Below are 19,755 nucleotides of genomic sequence, written 5' to 3'. Positions count from 1 at the left end.
AAAGTAACTAATTGAGTTACTTAGTTACTTTTTAAGAAAAGTAATGCGTTTCGTTACTTTTGCGTTACTTTTTCTGGGCTGGGCTTGTTTTTTTTATAACAATAAAATTCTATTTTTGTGCAACGGTAAAGACCTCTTCATACCAAAATTGAAATAAGCCCCAGGCTGAGGTAAAAATGCTAATTCACGCATGAACAGTAGAGGGCGCAGCTCTGCTGCCATTCTGGATAATGGTAGAATAGCAGGAGAAAAAAGTTTTACCAATAAAAATCTAGTAATTTTCATCATCAAAGGTCAGCAGCAAGACATTGGTAAATTAAATATAAAAGGTAGATTATACATAAAAATAGTTGTTTTATTTAACATTTAATTATTGGAGGTTTGCATAGTAGCCTACTCTGATTTTGCATTTGAATGATTTTATTCATTTTGAGTACTGAATCTTTGTGCAAGTGAGATAAATAAATGCTCACATTTAGTCTAGAACTATAATAACCATAATAACGCCTCTGCACTTATTTTTCTCAACATAGGGGCAGGAGAGCTGTCAGTCAAATTAATGTGAAAAAGTAACTTGCGTTACTTTTTTGAAAAAGTAACTCAGATATTTTGTTGTAAATTTTAAAAGTAATGCGTTACTTTACCAGTTAGCCTACTTGGAAAAAGTAATATTATTACGCAACTCAAGTTACTTGTAATGTGTTACCCCAATAATGGTGAACATAGCCATATAGAGGTGGTTTGAAATGCGCCGAACTCAGATTCTTCAGCTGTGTCTCAGTATGGACGCTCTGGCAGCTCAAATCAGATTTCAAACCGTCTTTTGTGTCACTCTTAACGCGACACACACATTAAAACTGGTGACAGAAATGGCGGAATTATTCATATAGTGTTGTATAGGCTACAATTTGTATGTCCAAAGATTTCAGCATTTTCCTTTGCGACGGAGAAGTTCTTCACCACAACTGGACAGGGCACTTATTTGGAGAGCGAGATGATGCACCTCCATTTGTCCTGCATCCGTTTCGAAAGCCTAGTCACATACGTGGGTGTGCCTACATCGTTACCAAAGCAAACCATGTAGATAGTTTGGCTATGTCTGGACACGCACATCTTATTTGTTCACTTGCAATTAATAGTGCGGGCGGTCTGATTTGAGAAGTCTGAACGTAGCCTAGGAGTTCAATCTGGCTCTGATCCCAGAAAGTCTTACTACTGGTGACAAGCAAGCCAAGTGTTAGATTTTTGTGCCTATCCGATTGGAAGTGTGAACAGCAAAAAAACAAAAAATAAACTTTCCAAATCCATTTCAAGCTACATACATTATTCATAGGCCTATGTGGTTTGAAACCCGATTCAAATCGCATTTCTGGAAATCCGTTTCAGTCTGAACATGCTGATCGAATTTTGCGTAGCTTTTTTGCCTATACATCACCTTCTCATGCCACGTAAAATGTAAACACGACAGCCGTTTGTATGAAAAAAATTTAAATAAAAAAACATGCTGAATGTGTTCTACACACCTCTGAATTTAGAGACGAAAGCACAGAATAAAACCGCTCATTCCCGGGGTCCATTCTTCGTATGCAGCGCATGATGCGCGTAATGGGAGCGGCGGCACTGGTTTCGAGTATTGATACATCTGTATTGGAACACGCAGCAATCTCAGATAATTTAATCCATATATTTTAATCCGGGGTTCCTCAAACTCGTTCCTGGAGTGCCACTGTCCTGCAGAGTTTAGCTCCAACCCTGATCAAACTCACCTGAGCAAGCTAATCAATGTCTATCCAGGATCACTTGTAAATCACAGGTAGGAGAGTTTGATCAGGATTGGAGCGAAACTCTGCAGGACAGTGGCCTATAGGACCGAGTTTGAGGAACCCTATTTTAATCCAATCCGCAAATTCCTTTTAAGAACCAAATTATCCAGAGATCAATTATCACGATTATAAGATCTGGGATCTGTCAATTCATCTCAGATGTAGCCTATTAAGGGAGGTACGAAGAACGGACCCCAGCTCCCTATATTTTTGCCACGGTCTCATAAAACGTAAATAAGCCATAATGTTATGTTGTAAAACAATGTCTGTATTGCAAACTCTGTTGCTGTTGTACTGTTGTTGGGGTTAATATGCATACATACCAAGACAATGTCATAATTTGCCATAAAAACCAGTGCAGATATTCAGTAAAATGAAAGGGAGCCAGACACATTTTGGATCTGAACAGTTACAGAAGACAAGGCACAAGAGTTTAAGCAATGCATATATTTCCTCAAAATTAGTATCTAATAATGATGATATGATGGATTACATTCAGTTTTCAGCCCTTTCAGAGTTTTAAATGAGAATTAAAAATGGCAAAAATGTACAAGAAAACAGAAAATCCCCCAAATCCATTCAAGAACAGAATTATAATTTACATGTTCAAGAAACTGCAAAAGGAAATAAATGGAAAGTAAATGCCAATCCCGTTTATCCTCTACTTTGATGTTTTGCTCAAATTATTAAGATCTTGTATTTGCAGGCCAGATATGTGAAGACACGTAGTCCACGCCCACATCCTACACAGGCCCCACCCCTCTCTTGTGGTTTGCAGAGAGTAAAGTGCTGGTAGCTGATCCAGAGGTGTTCAGGAAATGCACACATGAACCACACGGAAACGCTATGAAAAAGAAAAAAAAGCTGCAAACCCAACTAAGAGTAAATAGATAGATATATAAAAAAAAACCTGTACAAAGTTTACAACATGCAAAATCAAAACAATCATCTCAGAATATTACAACATATAAGTAGAATTAAAACAAAGATATCATCTCAGGTTAAATTTGGAACGATTAAAACAATTCATTAAATCCAACATTATGCCATGTATAACTATCCTACTGTAATATTCCAAAAGCAAGATTAGATTACTCTAAATCAATCACTGTAAACCTATTTCTAATTCTCAAATAAGTCTCACATAAATGTGTAAAAGCAAAAAAAAAAAACATTAAATAAAATACTTTTCACTCAAGTGTGTCTCGTTGCATATGAACTAGACGTCTGAGCGGAATCTTTTTCCATAGTTAGGTTCCCTTTTCAAAGTCAGTTTTGTTATTCTGACAAACAAAAAAATCCCATCTTCACAGGTGATCAAGTATTCAGTACTGAGACACAGTCTTCAAGAAGTTTAGCTGGTTCTCCCACAAGCTTGACTTGAATCAAAAACTGTAAACCTGATCGTTAATGAAATATACTACTGCATCTCTCAAAAGAGTCCAACACCACTGTATAAAACACCACTTTGGAAAGCGGTTAGTGCAGTTTTTCGTGTTGAACGGCCATAACAAAAAAAAAAAACTTACAAAAAAAAGGTGGCTGCATGGCTGTCACTTCCTCCTAATGCTTTCGATTCCCGTTCCAAACGTGTAGGATTGACTGCCATGGCCTGACATGTGACCTTGCTAACATAAAGACCCCAATGAGAGAGGGCTTGGATAGCGCGTCCTTCGCCTTAGTGACGTGCGATTCCTGCGAGCTGCATGTTAGCATGTATATTTCTATAGAGTTTAAGTCATGGCTGGAGAGAGACACCAGCGTAGTTCAGGACATGTGGAGTACAGATGCAAGATACTGGAATCATGGGTCTAAAAGCGAATGTAATGATTTTTGGACTGTACTCAACTGAAACTGTCGGCCTAGTTTTAACCATAACGACAGTCAGATATGGTCACTGAATGGTTACATGTTTGCCTCTAAACAGGATATGTCATGTGGTGTGGTATCAAACGAAGGCAGGTGTCTGACAGTAAAAGAATGAACCCAAGTCAAACTGTAGTCTAAATATGTTCTCACTTCCAGGATCTACTTCCTGAGGATAAATAAGGCACTGAGGCAGTGATGAACTTGTCAGATGAATTATGCAATAGACGTCCTAAACCACAGCATTATATACACATTTACAAGCTAGCATCGATCTGATTTGTCATTTGCAATTATTCGAAACTGACTGAAGTGAGAATCAGAAGACCTTCACCCGAACACATACTTTCATGGTTTGTTAGTGGTTAGTTGTTCAAAGCATTAAATGCAGCTCCTTGTTTAAAACCTAGTTATAAATGCACTACATGGTTTCACCTGAGGGTGTGTATGCCTAGGAACATCCCGCAATCACATTACCCAACATTCTCTGTTCCAGCGGATAGCAGCATAGCAGCAGAGAGAATAAGGTAGCAAAAGGGAAGGGAACAAGGTCAAATAAAGTTGATGAAAGAGCACCATCGCCAAGAAATGCATCTATATGAAAGAGGTTAAATTGGTCTATGAGAGTGAATTTAATGTGAAGGTATAGCAAGTAGGCAAGTAGTGTTCATGAATACGCAGGAACATTCCCATCAAACCTTTTGTTCATATGTGCAGGGCCTTTAATTGTTTTGGGTAAGTGTTATTGCCACAGGAACCTTTGCAAACCCTGAATGAAAATTAGAGACTAAAATATCGAGATATGATCTGTAAATTGTCTGTATTCCTAAAAGTGACACTTAGTCACTGCTGTCATCTTCATCGTCGTCGTCCGACAAGTTGCTGGAAAACTCCGAACCATGCCGGCTGTCCGAGTGGGGCGGAAGTGTGGCGCCCGTGGAGAGCTGTTTGTAACAGAACTCGCACACACGCACTGGTTTGGACGACTGACTGGGCAGCAGGAACTTCTTCTCGGAACAGGGGCCGCACACGACGAAGCCGCACTTGCGGCAGTGGTGGCGGCGGTTGACGGGGGTGAATTTCATCTTCTGGCAGCGCATGCACACGGTCGCCTCCGAGTCGGGCACCCAGACCGCCGCATGCTCGCCGGTGGGAGATTTCCCGCTTTTTTCCAACAGGTCTGAAACACACTTGCTGATGTGGCTCATCCACTCCGACTTCTCTGTAGCTGTTGCAGCATAGACGGCAAAGGATTTGGTGGGCGTTTTAATGAGCCAGCCATTGCGCAGTTCGCCCTCATCCTCCACTGTGTCTATGGTGACGCTCTCCAGAGGGATGATGTGCTGCTTATTGTATTTCTTCTTCAGGATGACGATGTTGCCGTACACCAGGATGTCATTGAAGAGGAAGAACTGCCGGGCTTTGGGCTTTTTGCGGCACAGCTTTGTGAGAACACCCTCCCCGATGAGCACTCGACCTGGGATTGCCAGCGGTTGACCTGCAGTGCCGAAGCATGCTTCCACAAACCCGATGCGCTTAGAGTTGGCCTCACTGTTTGCCAAGCGGTCCACCATCTTTCAGACGCCTGGGAAAGAAAAATAGAAATATAAGGGGTTATAATAGGAGCATGAACAGAAAGTGATTATAAATGAAAACACGCATAATAGATAATACCAGTAAAGGCAAGAACACTTCTGGTTCATCAAATCTTAACCGATGCTTTGTGGTTTTAAATAATTCCCGAAATCAATTTTGAGATTAAGCGGCTACTTGTGTCAATGCAAATGCTTTTGTTACATACACACTGAGGTCCAAAAATCACAAGTGAAAATGTCAATATTTATTTTCTTTATTAAACACCTCCAAGAAAATCATCAGCATATTTTCACATATTCAGGCTGCTAAAAGCTGTGAGAGATTGCCTTGTTTGCTTCCCTTTTGTTTAATGCAGATGTTACAGATAGTTACAGATAAGAATATTTCATTAAAATGTAAGTTTCGATTAGATTATAAAACTATTCTCAATGCATCACGATCCTCCAAATCTTTAATTCATAATAATAATTACTATATTAAGATTAACAATGAAGCTCACCCGTACTTTATTTTCTCATTCATGTTCTTTTCATAAAAAATATAACCAAAACATCACTTGTACACTGTTTTTATGATTATATAATAAGAGTAGCCTGGATGCCAGCCGAATTTAGCCCCGCCCACAAAATGTTTTGCTCGGGCAATTCGGTCTGGACTCGCTCCATAGAGGAGGAATTATGCCCGAACAGAAACTGTTCGGACCAATGAAATTGTCAGGGCGGGCTTTAGACGATGATGGACAGATGATCAACAGTAACGTAATCATCCACGTTATCGAAGGCTCTTGGGTTGAATTTGCTCTTATCCTAAACGGAGAACTTGTTCGTATATGCGTTCACCTTTACTATTTCTCTCAGAAACGATGATCGTGTTGGTAAGTACTCTGTGTATCCTTAAATTATTTTATTACTGCCAAAGATCGTTTACACATGTTTTTCTTGTAACGTTACTTAATCATGCGTGCGTGCAGACAGGATTTCCAAGTGTTTTTGCAATGTCGCGCACAATTGCTACTCAAAACGTTTGGTTGGCAAAATATGTTATTTTGGCAAGGTTGCCTGCTAAAATTCGCATTCCTGGGTTTATATAATCACATAATTGGGGTCGCTTCAACCCGCGGACATGGAGAAAAACACGGACTTGGTAACAGTGCAGTTGAGTTCTGTTGACATTTGACAACTAACGTTACGCGTCGCTCCGTTGCTCTGATTGGTTGTGGGTCTATCCAATTGAGGTCTTTCCTGGCTCGGTTGAAACACGCCCCATAATCAAAGCTCAATGGAGCGGTACCAGACTCATATTCTGACTAGAATTGAGTATGGCCACGCCAGGCTATAATAAGAGTACTTATTAACAATAAATCAGTACATTACTATGTATGATATAACTATTTAATTAAAAAAATTATCGATTTAGTTTTTATATACCGATGCAGAATCGTTCACATCAGCAAGCATATTATTACAAATTTGTTAAATATTTTGTAAGCATATTTCGTAGTCGTACTGCGATTCAATAGTTTTATTTGAGATACTGCAAATGAAACATGCCAAATTGTGTGGACATTATTTTTAGCCAGTCTGTACTAAGAAATTATGAACAGGAGCAAAAACATGAGAAAACCGAAAAAATATTAATAACGGATTATGTTGGAGTGTGTGCTTTTTCCTGTGAGCTTTTTGTTTTTCTATGCATTTTTTCGCATAGTAAAATGTAGCTGTAGGTTTTTTTTCAAGTGATTGAAACAAATTCTGTCCAATAAATCCTTAACCAAGTTTAGGGTTTTGTTCTTCCATCATATTAAAAAATGTTAAATATTTCTCATATTTTGAGGGTTTAATCGAAGTTGTTGGGTTATTAATAAACAAATAGGGTTTTGTTCTTCCATCATATTAAATTTTTTTAAATATTTCTCATATTTTGAGGGTTTAATCGAAGTTGTTGGGTTATTAATAAACAAATATACATACGTACATACATGCAATTTTTCTGTTGATAATTAACTTTTGTGACAAGGTTGCCAAACAACGATTTATCAAAATCAAATTCGCAGAAACCATCATCTAGTCACATCGCAGTGAATATCCCATTTCTATAGACAAAACACAACAGAGGACACAGAGTGAGCTGCTGTGGGAAAGGTACATGACATGAGTTGTCTGAAACATAAGAATGCTTTATATTTATAAGCACTTCAAACAAAAGCATAAGCGTTTACCATATTTTGCCATGTAGTGTTGATATGAGTGGTGTTTAATGCCTCTGACTAGGGATGGGCATTTTCCCAAAATATTGTATTCGAATATTTGGGCTCCTAAAAAACAAATATTTGAATATTTGTTAATTTAAATGACGTTATTTTTTTATTCATCAAGTTGTTGTCACCATTTCTAAACTTATGATTAGGTAATTTACACAACAAGCTTACGTTACATCTTAAGGTTTTCAATCAGTTCAACAAGATGTGAAAAAAAAAAATAGGCCTAAAGAACAAAAGCATTATAAGCTCAAGCAGCATGGGCAGAAAAAAAACACTAATAAAGCAGACTGCGCCAGTTATCGTGCTGAACGTACGTGTATATATACACTCGAGTCAGTATATGGTTATCATGTTTATATTGTTTCACATTTTCATATTGAGAACACATTAATATCATGATTCATGTGGATGATGTTATTCTTGGGTGAGAAAACGCGCTCCGCTGACAGACGTTGCAGAGACACAAAGATAACGCTGTTAAGTGAAGTCTCTAACAGCACTTTGTGTTTTCTGTTCTTAAACCCTTGAAGAAGCTTAAAGGAAGCATGTCTCGAGATCATTTTGCTATCATACAAGTTATCTCGCTCTCACTCGGTGAACATCTGTGCTTACCTCCACTCGTGAATGCAGTAGTGGACAGCGGTCTTTCATGTGATTTCTCATTGTGGTCGTGATAATATGATAACTCAGTTTCATTAATTCATTTGATCAAAAGTAACTCCATTTTGTAAGATCATTTTCAATTTTCATATAAGTAATTCCAAACATCGCGAGGCAGACGACATTATGTGATCAAATACACTCAACTTATTAACACGCTCCGCATTGCCACCCAGTGGATTTAGTTATAACTGCGTGCTTTCCGGCCAGCAAAGCAACATAGTCAAATACGATTATAGTATTTTTACATTTCGAATATTACTTAGATTGAATATTCGACTATTCGTGCACACCCCTACCTCTGACGCATGTTTTCCTCAGCGCATAATATTTTATGGTTATATCCTTATCTGTAAATGTTAGAAAGTCCCGCAAGCATTTCCATTTAGCATATTCTGACAACAAGTGAGTCTTGTTAAACTTAACAGACTTCAATGAACAAGTGCCAGTGGGCGTATGCACATCAAACAGACAATATAATAGGACCTCAATAATTCTGACTAAAGTACACACTTGCTGAAATATTTTTTGTTAGAAATTAAGTGTAGAACCCTCAAACCCAGATCATACATTATACATTGAAAGAGATACAGCTGAGTATTGAAATTTATTACAGAACTTTACATTCGCAACCAACAATGCAAAATTAACAGCATATTAAAAAACTTTTTTTTTTGTTAATGCCCGGTATCACAGGCGAGGCTTAAAGGATTAGTCCACTCCAAAACTAAAATTTCCTGATAATTTACTCACCCCCATCTCATCCAAGATGTTCATGTCTTTCTTTCTTCAGGCAAAAAGAAATGAAGTTTTTTGAAGAAAACATTTCAGGATTTTTCACCATATAATGGTTTAGGTTAAAAAGTAGATCCCTTTTTTTTCTGATCGTTTCGCTAGATAAGACCCTATTCCTCATCTGGGATCGTGCAGAGCCTCTGAAACCCATCGAAGTGCTTTGAAACTGCATTGATTTGGACCTTCACAATTTTGGATGCAATGAAAACCATTATATGTTGACAAATCCTGGAATGTTTTCTTCAAAAAACGTAATTTCTTTTCGACTGAAGAAAGAAAGATGGGGGTGAGTAAATTATCAGGAAATTTTTATTTTGGAGTGAACTAATCCTTTAAGTCTAGTGCCAGACTAAAATGCATGTTTGAGCTGTCTTAACTAAAAGCAATGTGCAAAGTTTTTTTCTAAGGCATGTTTATAAAAGCTACTGAAATGTCCTAATTGAACTAAGGTCTAATCCTGGCTTAATCTTAGCCGTCTGTGAAACCTGGGGCCTCATTTATAAAACTTTGCGTAGGATTTGCGTCAGAAGTGGTGTACGGATGAAACATAGGACGTGCGTACACACAGAAATATTCGGATTTATAAAACCATGCGCACGCACATCCTACACAGTTTTCCCTTAATAAATCACAATCAATTCTAAATGTAGCGCAGCTTTTGCGGCTTCATGTCACGCCCATAGTTGCCCATAAATAGAGGTGAAACGCCCACAAGTTAATATTCATCGATTGCGAAATCATGGCAAATACAGAGAGGAAATCAAAAAAACGTAACTTCACTCAATGTGAAGTAGAAGTTATCGTTGGCGAGGTGGAAAAGAGGAGAAAAATATTTTTTGGAGGGCACAGTGTGGGCATTACTAATGCCAAAAAGGCACTTGAGGTGCAAAAGGTTGCAGACACCGTAAATGCAGTAGCCTCACAACCTCGGACCGTGGCCGGAAAAAAAAAAAAATGGTCGGACATCAAAGTCGAGGCAAAAAAGCGTCTAGCGCTCCATCGCCAGAGTGTGTCGATCTGCCACGGGTGGGGGAAAGGGGACACCGGAGCTGACTCCTCTTGATGAGAGACTGGGGAATCCCTATTAATCCCTATCCCTATTATCTACGTGGAAATGGGAAATAGTTCAGTGCAAATGTAATTTCTTGCAGCTTTCTGAATGGTTGAGACATACGTCATATGTTATTTTATCGAAAATAAAACAAACTAAAAGCATTTGCATGAATACCATGATTCCGTAGCTGATGAAGAAATTTTTACTATGAAAACAACTTTCCCCAGTGGACAATTAATACATCTATCTATCTATTTATCTATATATCTCCCTAATTATCTATCTATCTGTCTATCTAATTGCAGGACACATTGACGAGAATATCAGTTTTGTAGGCTACATTATTTCGTTCTGTTTACCATATTTATGAGGATGAATTTCATAACATGCCAATATTGTTGCAGAACATATTTCACTTTTCTTTTTGCAAATATTTTAATTTGCATTTCTGTTGTAATTTTCGTTTGATTTTGTTTGTTTTACACTGCAGATCGATCAAACGGGTGTTTGTGTAGGCTGTTAATTGTAATACTTGCTTTGTGAAGTCTTCATGTTATTTATGAGAGGCAGTATTGCCATTTCTTTTACACAACGGTCTACAGTTTCACACACTTTCACGTGTTTCTTCCATCTGCCGACGGTGTCGCCATTTCTCATTTCACCCGTTTTTGTGCGTACGCCTGGGTCAGAGCTTGCGTGAAGGACCGCACATTTTCCCGTCAAGTTTGCTTTTTATAAATACCAATTATTGCGTAGAGAGTGGCGTACGCCTTCTTTTGTGCGTACGCAACGTTTATAAATGAGGCCCCAGGCCTATACCTACCAGAAGTCACTGAAGAGCAGAATGCCAGCTTAACAAAATAAATTACAGAAACGGAAATAAATGCACCAATAACAAGAATAAATGCTAAAAAAAAGCACAGGTACAGAAGGATACACATCTGAATGGTACAAAAGCTTGAGAGAACAGATAGTCTCAGGACTCCAAACTGTGTGCAACTCCAAAAGGGGGAGATTCCTACTTCCTGGAGGGAAGCTACAATCAGGGCTGTACCCACCACTGAGGTCCCCGAGGTTCAGACCTCTGTATTTTTCAGAGAAATAGGCCTATAGTAAAGGTTGTGAAATTATTTCCTAGTAATACCTCAACTTTGGTGATGCAAAGATATTACACAACCTTCTTACGAGCTGCCTCAGCGGTCAGATAGTCCTCGTCAATGTCAAAATGTTTGAGATGACTAATCAAATCAAAGTAGACGGGCTTTATGTTTACAGAAGCTAGCGCGCTGCTTCAGTTCATAAAAGTGTGAGGTGAGATGCAAGTAGCTAAACTAAACATTTCCCTCCAGGAATCACAGACAAGGCTGGCATATCTTAAAATATGTCAGTGCCATTATTTTGTCTCAAGATTCACACCAGTAATGTTTTTTAAGGCACATTTATAAAAGCTACTTAACCCTAACCGTAATTGAACTAAGGCCTAATCATCATGGCTTAGTCTAAGCCCTGTCTGTGAAACCGGGCCTTTATATTTTGACAGTTTTACGATAGAAATGTTAAACAACCGGCAGAAATAATCAGGGGTGCAAATGAATAAACTTTTGTCTAATTTCGCCATTTTGAATTGAAAATGTATAACTTGCATGATTCATGTAATGTAATTCTTAACAGTCAATGTGACAAACACCATTTGCACACTGAGCACGGGCAAAGTCCCGTTTTCATAATATTAGGTCTAAGATTAATAAGGAATGTGCACATATTGTGAATGAATTTAATAAGTTACTTAAGTTATTGCCTAGCTTTCCTGGTAGCCTTCAGTAAATTTACTTGATTCATAAAACATTCATCAGTTCACCCTGTTTACTTCCTTAACTGACACAGACGAAAATGTAAAGACAATCAATCAAAGTTCAGCTTTGGAGAGGGATGAGATACAGGGCAAGATAAGGAACTGTATATCCAGTTTGTAGTGTGGATCATTCATGGCAACATTTAAACGGATTATCATGTTTAAGAGTTATCTGCTTGACATAATTTATGCTGCTGCTCACTGACATGGGTTTAAAGCTATAGTTATCCCATTTATTTATTTTATTGCTTAAAATTTAGATAAGGGAAATCAAAATTTCCTCTGCAATATATACATACATATACACACACATTTATGGACAATATGTAAGTTTAAATTGGGAGAGGACTCTTGAAATATTTAGCGGTTCATATACCCAAAGTATCACGGTCAATCGATGTAAACTACAAGCCACTGCATTCTAAAATGAAATCGGATAGGTTGAAGGTGAATACTGGTAAAGTGTCCTATGGATAAAATGTGACAGTTATGCTTCATAATTTCTATCCTTACATGTACATGCTTCAATTACTAAAAATATTACAACTACAACAATGTTATATACTTTGTCGACTTGTGTACTTACAGTATCCCGAATGTTTCCAACATTTAAATCCAGAGAAATCTACAATTTTAACTAGTGTAATGGTCACCTGTCAATAGGGATGGAACGATTACCAGTTTCACGATAAACCACGATAAAATGAACTGACGGTTAGTAATATGTGACCCTGTCTGTGAAAACCCAGCTAAAGTCATTTTTTTTGTCATTCGCTGTTTTATACATAAAATCATCCTACATAATGTAAAGAACATTCTGTGAAAATATAACCTTGATATCTTTAATATTGACTGAATAAGATCATGTCAAAAGTTAGCTGAATTTCGGCCTCAGAAAATCATGATTTTGAGAAATTCCAATTTTAAAATCAAGCTTATTTTTGAAATTGTAAAACATTTTAACCATTATTATTCTGATAATGTGCCATATACCACATTAAAGCTAAGATTCTCCCATTTTCAGTGATAGGACACATTTATGGGAAAATTCTTAGTTTTGTAAAACAAGTCTATTTATTATGATGTGCATGTCCAAAAAGCGTGAAACATTGAAACGAATGGGGGCACCACAAGAGCTTGATTTACCAAGTCAGTTCACTCTAATGATTTGTAGGCTATAACTTTATTAGTAAAATGAAATCTCAGTAGAAAATGTCATTAATAGGCCTATATATATCCATTAATATGTAAAACATCCATAGAAAATCTCACTGTGTAACATTTGGAGTAAATCCAGGACTAGGCCTAATGCCCTATAACAAGTTAACAGGTCAGTCTCAAACTTTGTGCAGATAGTTAGTCATAACTGTGAATCTTCACTTGTCTCACAATTCGATTAGATTATGACTCATTAGGATTTTTTCATGGCTCATTGTGCTTAACAACTCTTTTAGCCTACATAAAGCACGTCCTGCACTTTGTTCTCATTCATGCATGTTCTATTCGTATAGGTTTACAAACCGAAACCAAAACATCAGACGCAAGAGCTTTGCTTCCGAAGGACACACGCAACTTTTTTATATTAATATATAATACGGGTTCTTTATTTAGCCTACAAAAAACAGTAGGCCTATATTAATCATTATTAATTAAACTATCAGCTGTTCTGTTCCTTGCGCTTCACTTGCCGCCCTGTCAGAGAGCGAATTCATAAACTCAGCGCCTCAGCATCAAAAAACCAAACTATTTAGACACTTAGCAGCCATTAAATGTCTTTAAAATAAGATGGATGTATAGGCAGAAGGTGGAGTTAGGAAATAAATAAACTGTTCCTGAAATGTCGGTGATGGCACAAAGAAATCCACACAGAAATCGGAACCCAGCTTAAGTCGCCGTTTTCTTGCCTTTCCCGTAGGGTTGGGAACCGAGAACCGGTTCTTATGCAGAACCGAAACTGATTTTTGAAAAATACCAGAACCGCGCGAAATTCCTAAGTTTCGGTTCCGAAAACGGTTCTGGTGCAATGTGTGTGCGAAGCGCTGGAAGCTTATCCGAGTGACAGCCAGTGTTGCCAAGTCCGTGGTTTTCCCGCTTTCTCGTTTTCCACTGTTGCCGCGGGCTGTGTTTCATGTCCGCGGGTTGAAGCGATTGTGCAATTGTGCGGGTTTTGTTGTGAAAACCTGGCAACCCTGGCTCACCTCATCATGAATATTAATTACGTTGCCTGCCGCTTCCAGAAGTGCAACGCACGCAGTTCAGCACTGAAAGCCCTCGCGCTACACATTTACGGTTTTGCGTCAGATATTTTCTCGTTGACCACCAGCATGGCGAAGAGAAAGTCACAAGTATGGATTCATTTCCAAAGAATGAATGATAATGAAGCAAAATGTAACACGTGAAAAGTTAATAACATGCAAAGGAGGCAGCACTAGCAATTTTACTAAACATTTGCTACAGCACAGAGTGCCTCAGGGCTTACCAGATTTATAGTGAAAGGCCTATATATATATTTTGTGCAATATATATATATATATATATATATATAAAATTACAGTTGACCTTCCCTCACACCTTAACCCAAAATTAAACCTACCCATACTGGCAAACCTGTCTCTAACCTTAACCGTATCTCTACTTGTCAACCGTTGAGTCACCATGGTTTAGGTAAGCGTTTAGGCACAATTACCTTTGTAATGCTGAATTGCAATTTATTTTTTACAAGTTCACTGAATAACTGAATTACAATTAAATTAATATACAACTAATTAATAAATATAACTAATAAATATCATTTATAACTTGGTTTTATTCAGAGACAGAGAGATAAAATGTAATAAGACAATTTCAGAGGTGTTCATTTGAAAAACAATGTGTTGCAAGAATGGCTTAATTAATACTGTAATATATGTACAGTACAGGACTTTTTTGACATTGCCAACCTGTAAATAAATTTTAGAACAAGTAATAAACACAAAATGGATTGTTTGAGTTGCGTATTGTGCCTTTTTCCTTTACCACTATTTGTTTAATAATTTTAATGGAACCGGAATCGGAACCGGAATCGTTAGGCGGAACCGGAACCGGAACCGGAAAATTTCTCACGATTCCCAACCCTACTTTCCCGACACTTATCTGATCCTTGGTCGTGCGGATTGATATTATGGTCTGTTTGCACTTTGTAATTGTAAAAAATACGTTTCTGAACCGAATGATATAAGAATCAGCAGTTGTTTCTGCGTTGAAAGTAAACATTAAATCAATATTTAAGAAGCCCACGTCCGGTATTTTTTGGTGCAAAATAATAAAACGTAGTGTCAATAAAATCATTAATTTCAGTATTTATAATATTATAAATGAAAAATTGAGTACTGCATCTCAAAGCCCTTGGTATAATCTATAATTTACAGCAATAAACACAAATTGCCTGTTTTGGTCATTTTTATGGCTATGACTACTTTGACGCTCAATATCTCCTAATTAGATTATGCGACTTTAGCCGGGGTATCACAGACGGGGTCAAATATCGTTTAAAAATGTATTATAATTAAAACCGCGCGTGATTATCAAAATTTTGAAAACTTGCGATAAATCTTGTCCAGTCAGCGTCAGTCTGGTGCAGGCACAGCGCACAACGATGTTTTTTGAATGAGAAGAAATGGCAGACGGCAGTGACAGCGCTGGGAGATTGTTCAGCCTTCTAAAAGGACCAAATCTGAGGTGTGGTCATATTTTGGCTTTTACAGAGGTCCTGAGGGAAACTTAATCGAAGACTTAATCGTTGCGCATTATAACTAACCACACGTGTTTCTAATAATCAGGGGTAGGGTTGGGAATCGTGAGAAATTTTCCGGTTCCGGTTCCGGTTCCGCCTAACGATTCCGGTTCCGATTCCGGTTCCATTAAAATTATTAAACAAATAGTGGTAAAGGAAAAAGGCACAATACGCAACTCAAACAATCCATTTTGTGTTTATACTTGCTCTAAAATTCATTTACAGGTTGGCAATGTCAAAAAAGTCCTGTACTGTACATATATTACAGTATTAATTAAGCCATTCTTGCAACACATTTTTTTCATATGAACACCTCTGAAATTGTCTTATTACATTTTATCTCTCTGTCTCTGAATAAAACCAAGTTATAAATTATATTTATTAGTTATATTTATTAATTAGTTGTATATTAATTTAATAATAATTCAGTTATTCAGTGAACTTGTAAATAATACATTGCAATTCAGCATTACAAAGGTAATTGTGCCTAAACGCTTACCTAAACCATGGTGACTCAACGGTTGACAAATATATATATATATATATATATATATATTAGGCCTTTCACTATAAATCTGGTAAGCCCTGAGGCACTCAGTGCTGTAGCAAATGTTTTGTCAAATTGCTAGTGCAGCCTCCTTTGCATGTTATTAACTTTTCACATGTGTTACATTTTGCTTCATTATCATTCATTCTTTGGAAATGAATCCATACTTGTGACTTTCTCTTCGCCATGCTGGTGGTCAACGAGAAAATATCTGACGCAAAACCATAAATGTGTAGCGCGAGGGCTTTCAGGCTTAACTGCGTTACACTCCTGGAAGCGGCAGGCAACGTAATTAATATTCATGATGAGGTGAGCCAGGGTTGCCAGGTTTTTACAAAAAAACCCACACAATTGCACAATCGCTTCAACTCGCGGACATGAAACACAGCCCGCGGCAACAGTGGAAAGCGGGAAAACCACGGACTTGGCAACACTGGCTGTCACTCGCTATGAAAGGATACGCTTCCAGCGCTTCGCGCACACACATTGTACCAGAACCGTTTTCGGAACCGAAACTTAGGAATTTCGCACGGTTCTGGTATTTTTCAAAAATCAGTTTCGGTTCTGCATAAGAATCGGTTCTCGGTTCCCAACCCTAATCAGGGGCGTTCAGATTAGCCGGAGTTTAGTTCAGAGCGCGCTCTCACTCACTGAAAACGTGCGATGTACGCAGGAGATTCATTCATCATACAGTAGTTGACTGTTCTTTGTTCTATTTCAGTAGCAAAAATAGTTTCAAACAAACAGCAGAACCACAGCACATCTGATATGACTAGGGCTGCAGCTATCGATTCTTTTTGTAATCAATTAATCTAGCACTTAATTAATCGATCGATTAATCGGATAAAACATTTTTCCGCATGCTTTTAAGCAACCAAAACAAATAATGCATAACGAAAATGAACTGGAAAAGCAATTTAATTTATTAATATGCACAACAGGTTTCATGCTGTAATCTAGCCCTGACATCAAAGTAAATATATTTTATGTAGATTTCTACACCTGCAGCATTTACCATTAGATTACTAACAAATAATATATAATTTCTGGGGTGAGCCTATTTGCTATGGTAACCTAGCAACCTGTGTGTGTGTGTGTGTGTGTGTGTGTGTGTGTGTGTGTGTGTGTGTGTGTGTGTGTGTGTGTGTGTGTGTGTGTGTGTGTGTGTGTGCACGCACACGTGCCGTGCGTGAGGCTTCATTGCAATTTGGTACAGCAGAAATACATACATTCATTCATCTTTAATACATACTATTAAAGTTGGAATTTTTCCAACAAATGCAAAAAAGTGCATTTCTTTGTGATTTTAAAATACTTGCAGGAAACGGTTTACTTTCAGCAGTTATTGTCTATGGGGCAGATTTATGTTTGTTTTACATCAGATAGGCTACAGATAAATTAACACAGTAGGCCTACATTTATTTGAATGCATTAATGAGAGAGAGAGATGGTGTGTGTGAATTACTCATACCGTCTCTATTCATTATGAAGCTGTGGTTTGTACTTACTTCAAAGGTATTCAAATATATGCCTATAACGGTTGAGTTGAGTTCCTAAGCTACTTTAGTGACTTTACTTTAGTCACAGGACAGCGTTGACACTGCGTTTCTGCGCTGCTCTCTGCGCGCGATCTTCACGTGAAAAGAGGACTGCCTTCAGGGCGCGCGCACGTTGTCAGAGGCGCGACACGGCTCGGCTCTCTGTGTCACAGAAAAAAGCTGAGCACTGAACGGATAAGTTTTCCGTATTGTTGTTTTTGAATAGTGCACAACCGCTTCAATGTTCAAACTGGCAAGGCTTTAAACGCATTTACTTGACAAACTTTATGAGGACGAAAGTGAAAGCAATCTGGCTTCGGGGCTTGTGCGCACCATGTGTGTGTGTGTGGCAGCTATAAGAACGGCAATCAATTTATAGTTTACTGTATAAACTGTACAAAACATGCAGTTACTATAGTGATTCTGGGCATCTAGAATCTAACATAAACTAAATTCAAAATGTATCACGCGCTATGGTGTGCTTCCTGAACATTGAACAGCGGTCCGTGTGAATCAGATCCCTGCGTGTATAGTGCGTGTCATAGGAATTTAACGAGGCTTCGAGGCAGAATTTTTGCCTCAAGGAATTTTTGTAATCGAGTTAATCGAGTAACTCTATGAATCGTTTCAGCCCTAGATATGACTGGCATAAAGTTGGCTTTACGTTTGAGATCTGCAAATTTATGGACCGTCTTTGTGGTTTTTTGTCAATTTTTCATTTAGAGTACTGATAGATTTCAAAATGAGTACTCGGGGGCGGGGCTTGTCTGAAATGGCAATAACAAAACATTTTAATTAAAACACTTATGAAAATGTATGTTGACAAATAAAAATATGACATGCAAATGTCTATCAAAATGTGAAAATATGACTAGAGAAATAACACTGCTAGATTATCAATAATGCATCTAAAAATAGCTGTATGAGACGAAACTGAAGAGTGAATGAACACCAGTAAACTGAAACCATTTCTATATGACATATCCTACATGATATGAATCAGATATCCTAGATACACAACATAAACGTAATATTACAACTTAAATTTTTTGCACAAAATTACCCAGATGTAAGTGAACTTGAACCAAGTTAAGTGCTCGCCAGAAAGTGTTACTCCCATTGTGGATGTGCTCTTCCCGTAACAATGCTGAAACACTGGCAACTAAAGCACAAATAAATTTACAACATTTATTACAATAGTGTTCACATTATAATATTATGCATATGGCAGATTGGCGCTGCACATCTTGCATTTAACAGTATTTTCATGATCAAAGTGATTCCAGGCATCACTCCGCACTTTCAAATCCATAGTTCTACTTTATTTCGTCCTAACCAATCAGACATCAGCAACCGCTTTATTATTATTGCAAAATGCCGCAATAATAATAATATTCAGGAAAGAAATTATAATTAAGTCACGGCGATCATCGTTTTCATGAACGATCGTCCCTGTCATGTCCGAGTACTCGATTACTCGTGCACATCCCTTGTTGCGGCTAGGGATGAAACGATTACCGGTTTCACGATAAACCACGATAAAATTTAGTGACGGTTAGTAATATCGTATAAAATTTTATTATCATTAAAACCGCGTGTGATTATCACGGTTGTGAAAACTCGCGGTAAGTCCTGTGTAGTCAGCGTCAGTCAGGCGCAGCACCGCTGTTTTTTGAATGATAAGAAATGGCAGAAGGCAGTGACAGCACTTCTGGGGATTGTTCAGCCTCTAAAAGGACCAAATCTGAGGTGTGGTCATATTTTGGCTTTTACAAAAGTCCTGAGGGAAACTTAATCTAAGATGGTCACCCTGTCTGCAGAACATGCCAGAAGAAAGTCACTGTAATAGGGGAAACACTTCAAAACTACGAACGGCAAGTGGACTTTGACCTCAATACCAAAACTACATCTGGGAAATAATAACGTGAAGCGAACGAACAAATTTAGTCAAGACTAACATTTAAGGGATAATAATCAGGGCTTGACATTAAG

General features: G+C 37.9%; 1 protein-coding gene across 3 annotated transcripts in view; it reads right to left on the bottom strand.

Annotated features, from left to right (window-relative positions):
• Positions 1 to 2,077: 2,077 nt before the first annotated feature.
• Positions 2,078 to 19,755, bottom strand: part of plekhf2 (pleckstrin homology domain containing, family F (with FYVE domain) member 2) — a 37,054-nt gene continuing 19,376 nt past the window's right edge. For 2 of the 3 annotated variants that reach the window (XM_079837851.1, XM_079837852.1), the window contains exon 2: positions 2,259 to 5,274. In XM_079837851.1, coding sequence (XP_079693977.1) covers positions 4,529 to 5,263 — 735 coding nt within the window. In that variant the 5' untranslated portion in view covers positions 5,264 to 5,274 and the 3' untranslated portion in view covers positions 2,259 to 4,528. Of the gene's footprint in view, positions 5,275 to 19,755 lie in introns of all 3 variants that reach the window. The other variant, XM_079837850.1, reaches the window with a different exon arrangement.

This window comes from Gobio gobio, assembly GCF_949357685.1.
Source record: "Gobio gobio genome assembly, chromosome: 15".
NCBI lineage: Eukaryota > Metazoa > Chordata > Actinopteri > Cypriniformes > Gobionidae > Gobio > Gobio gobio.
The sequence above is the reverse complement of the archived record's forward strand: the minus strand, read 5'-3'. Positions and strand labels throughout refer to the sequence as shown.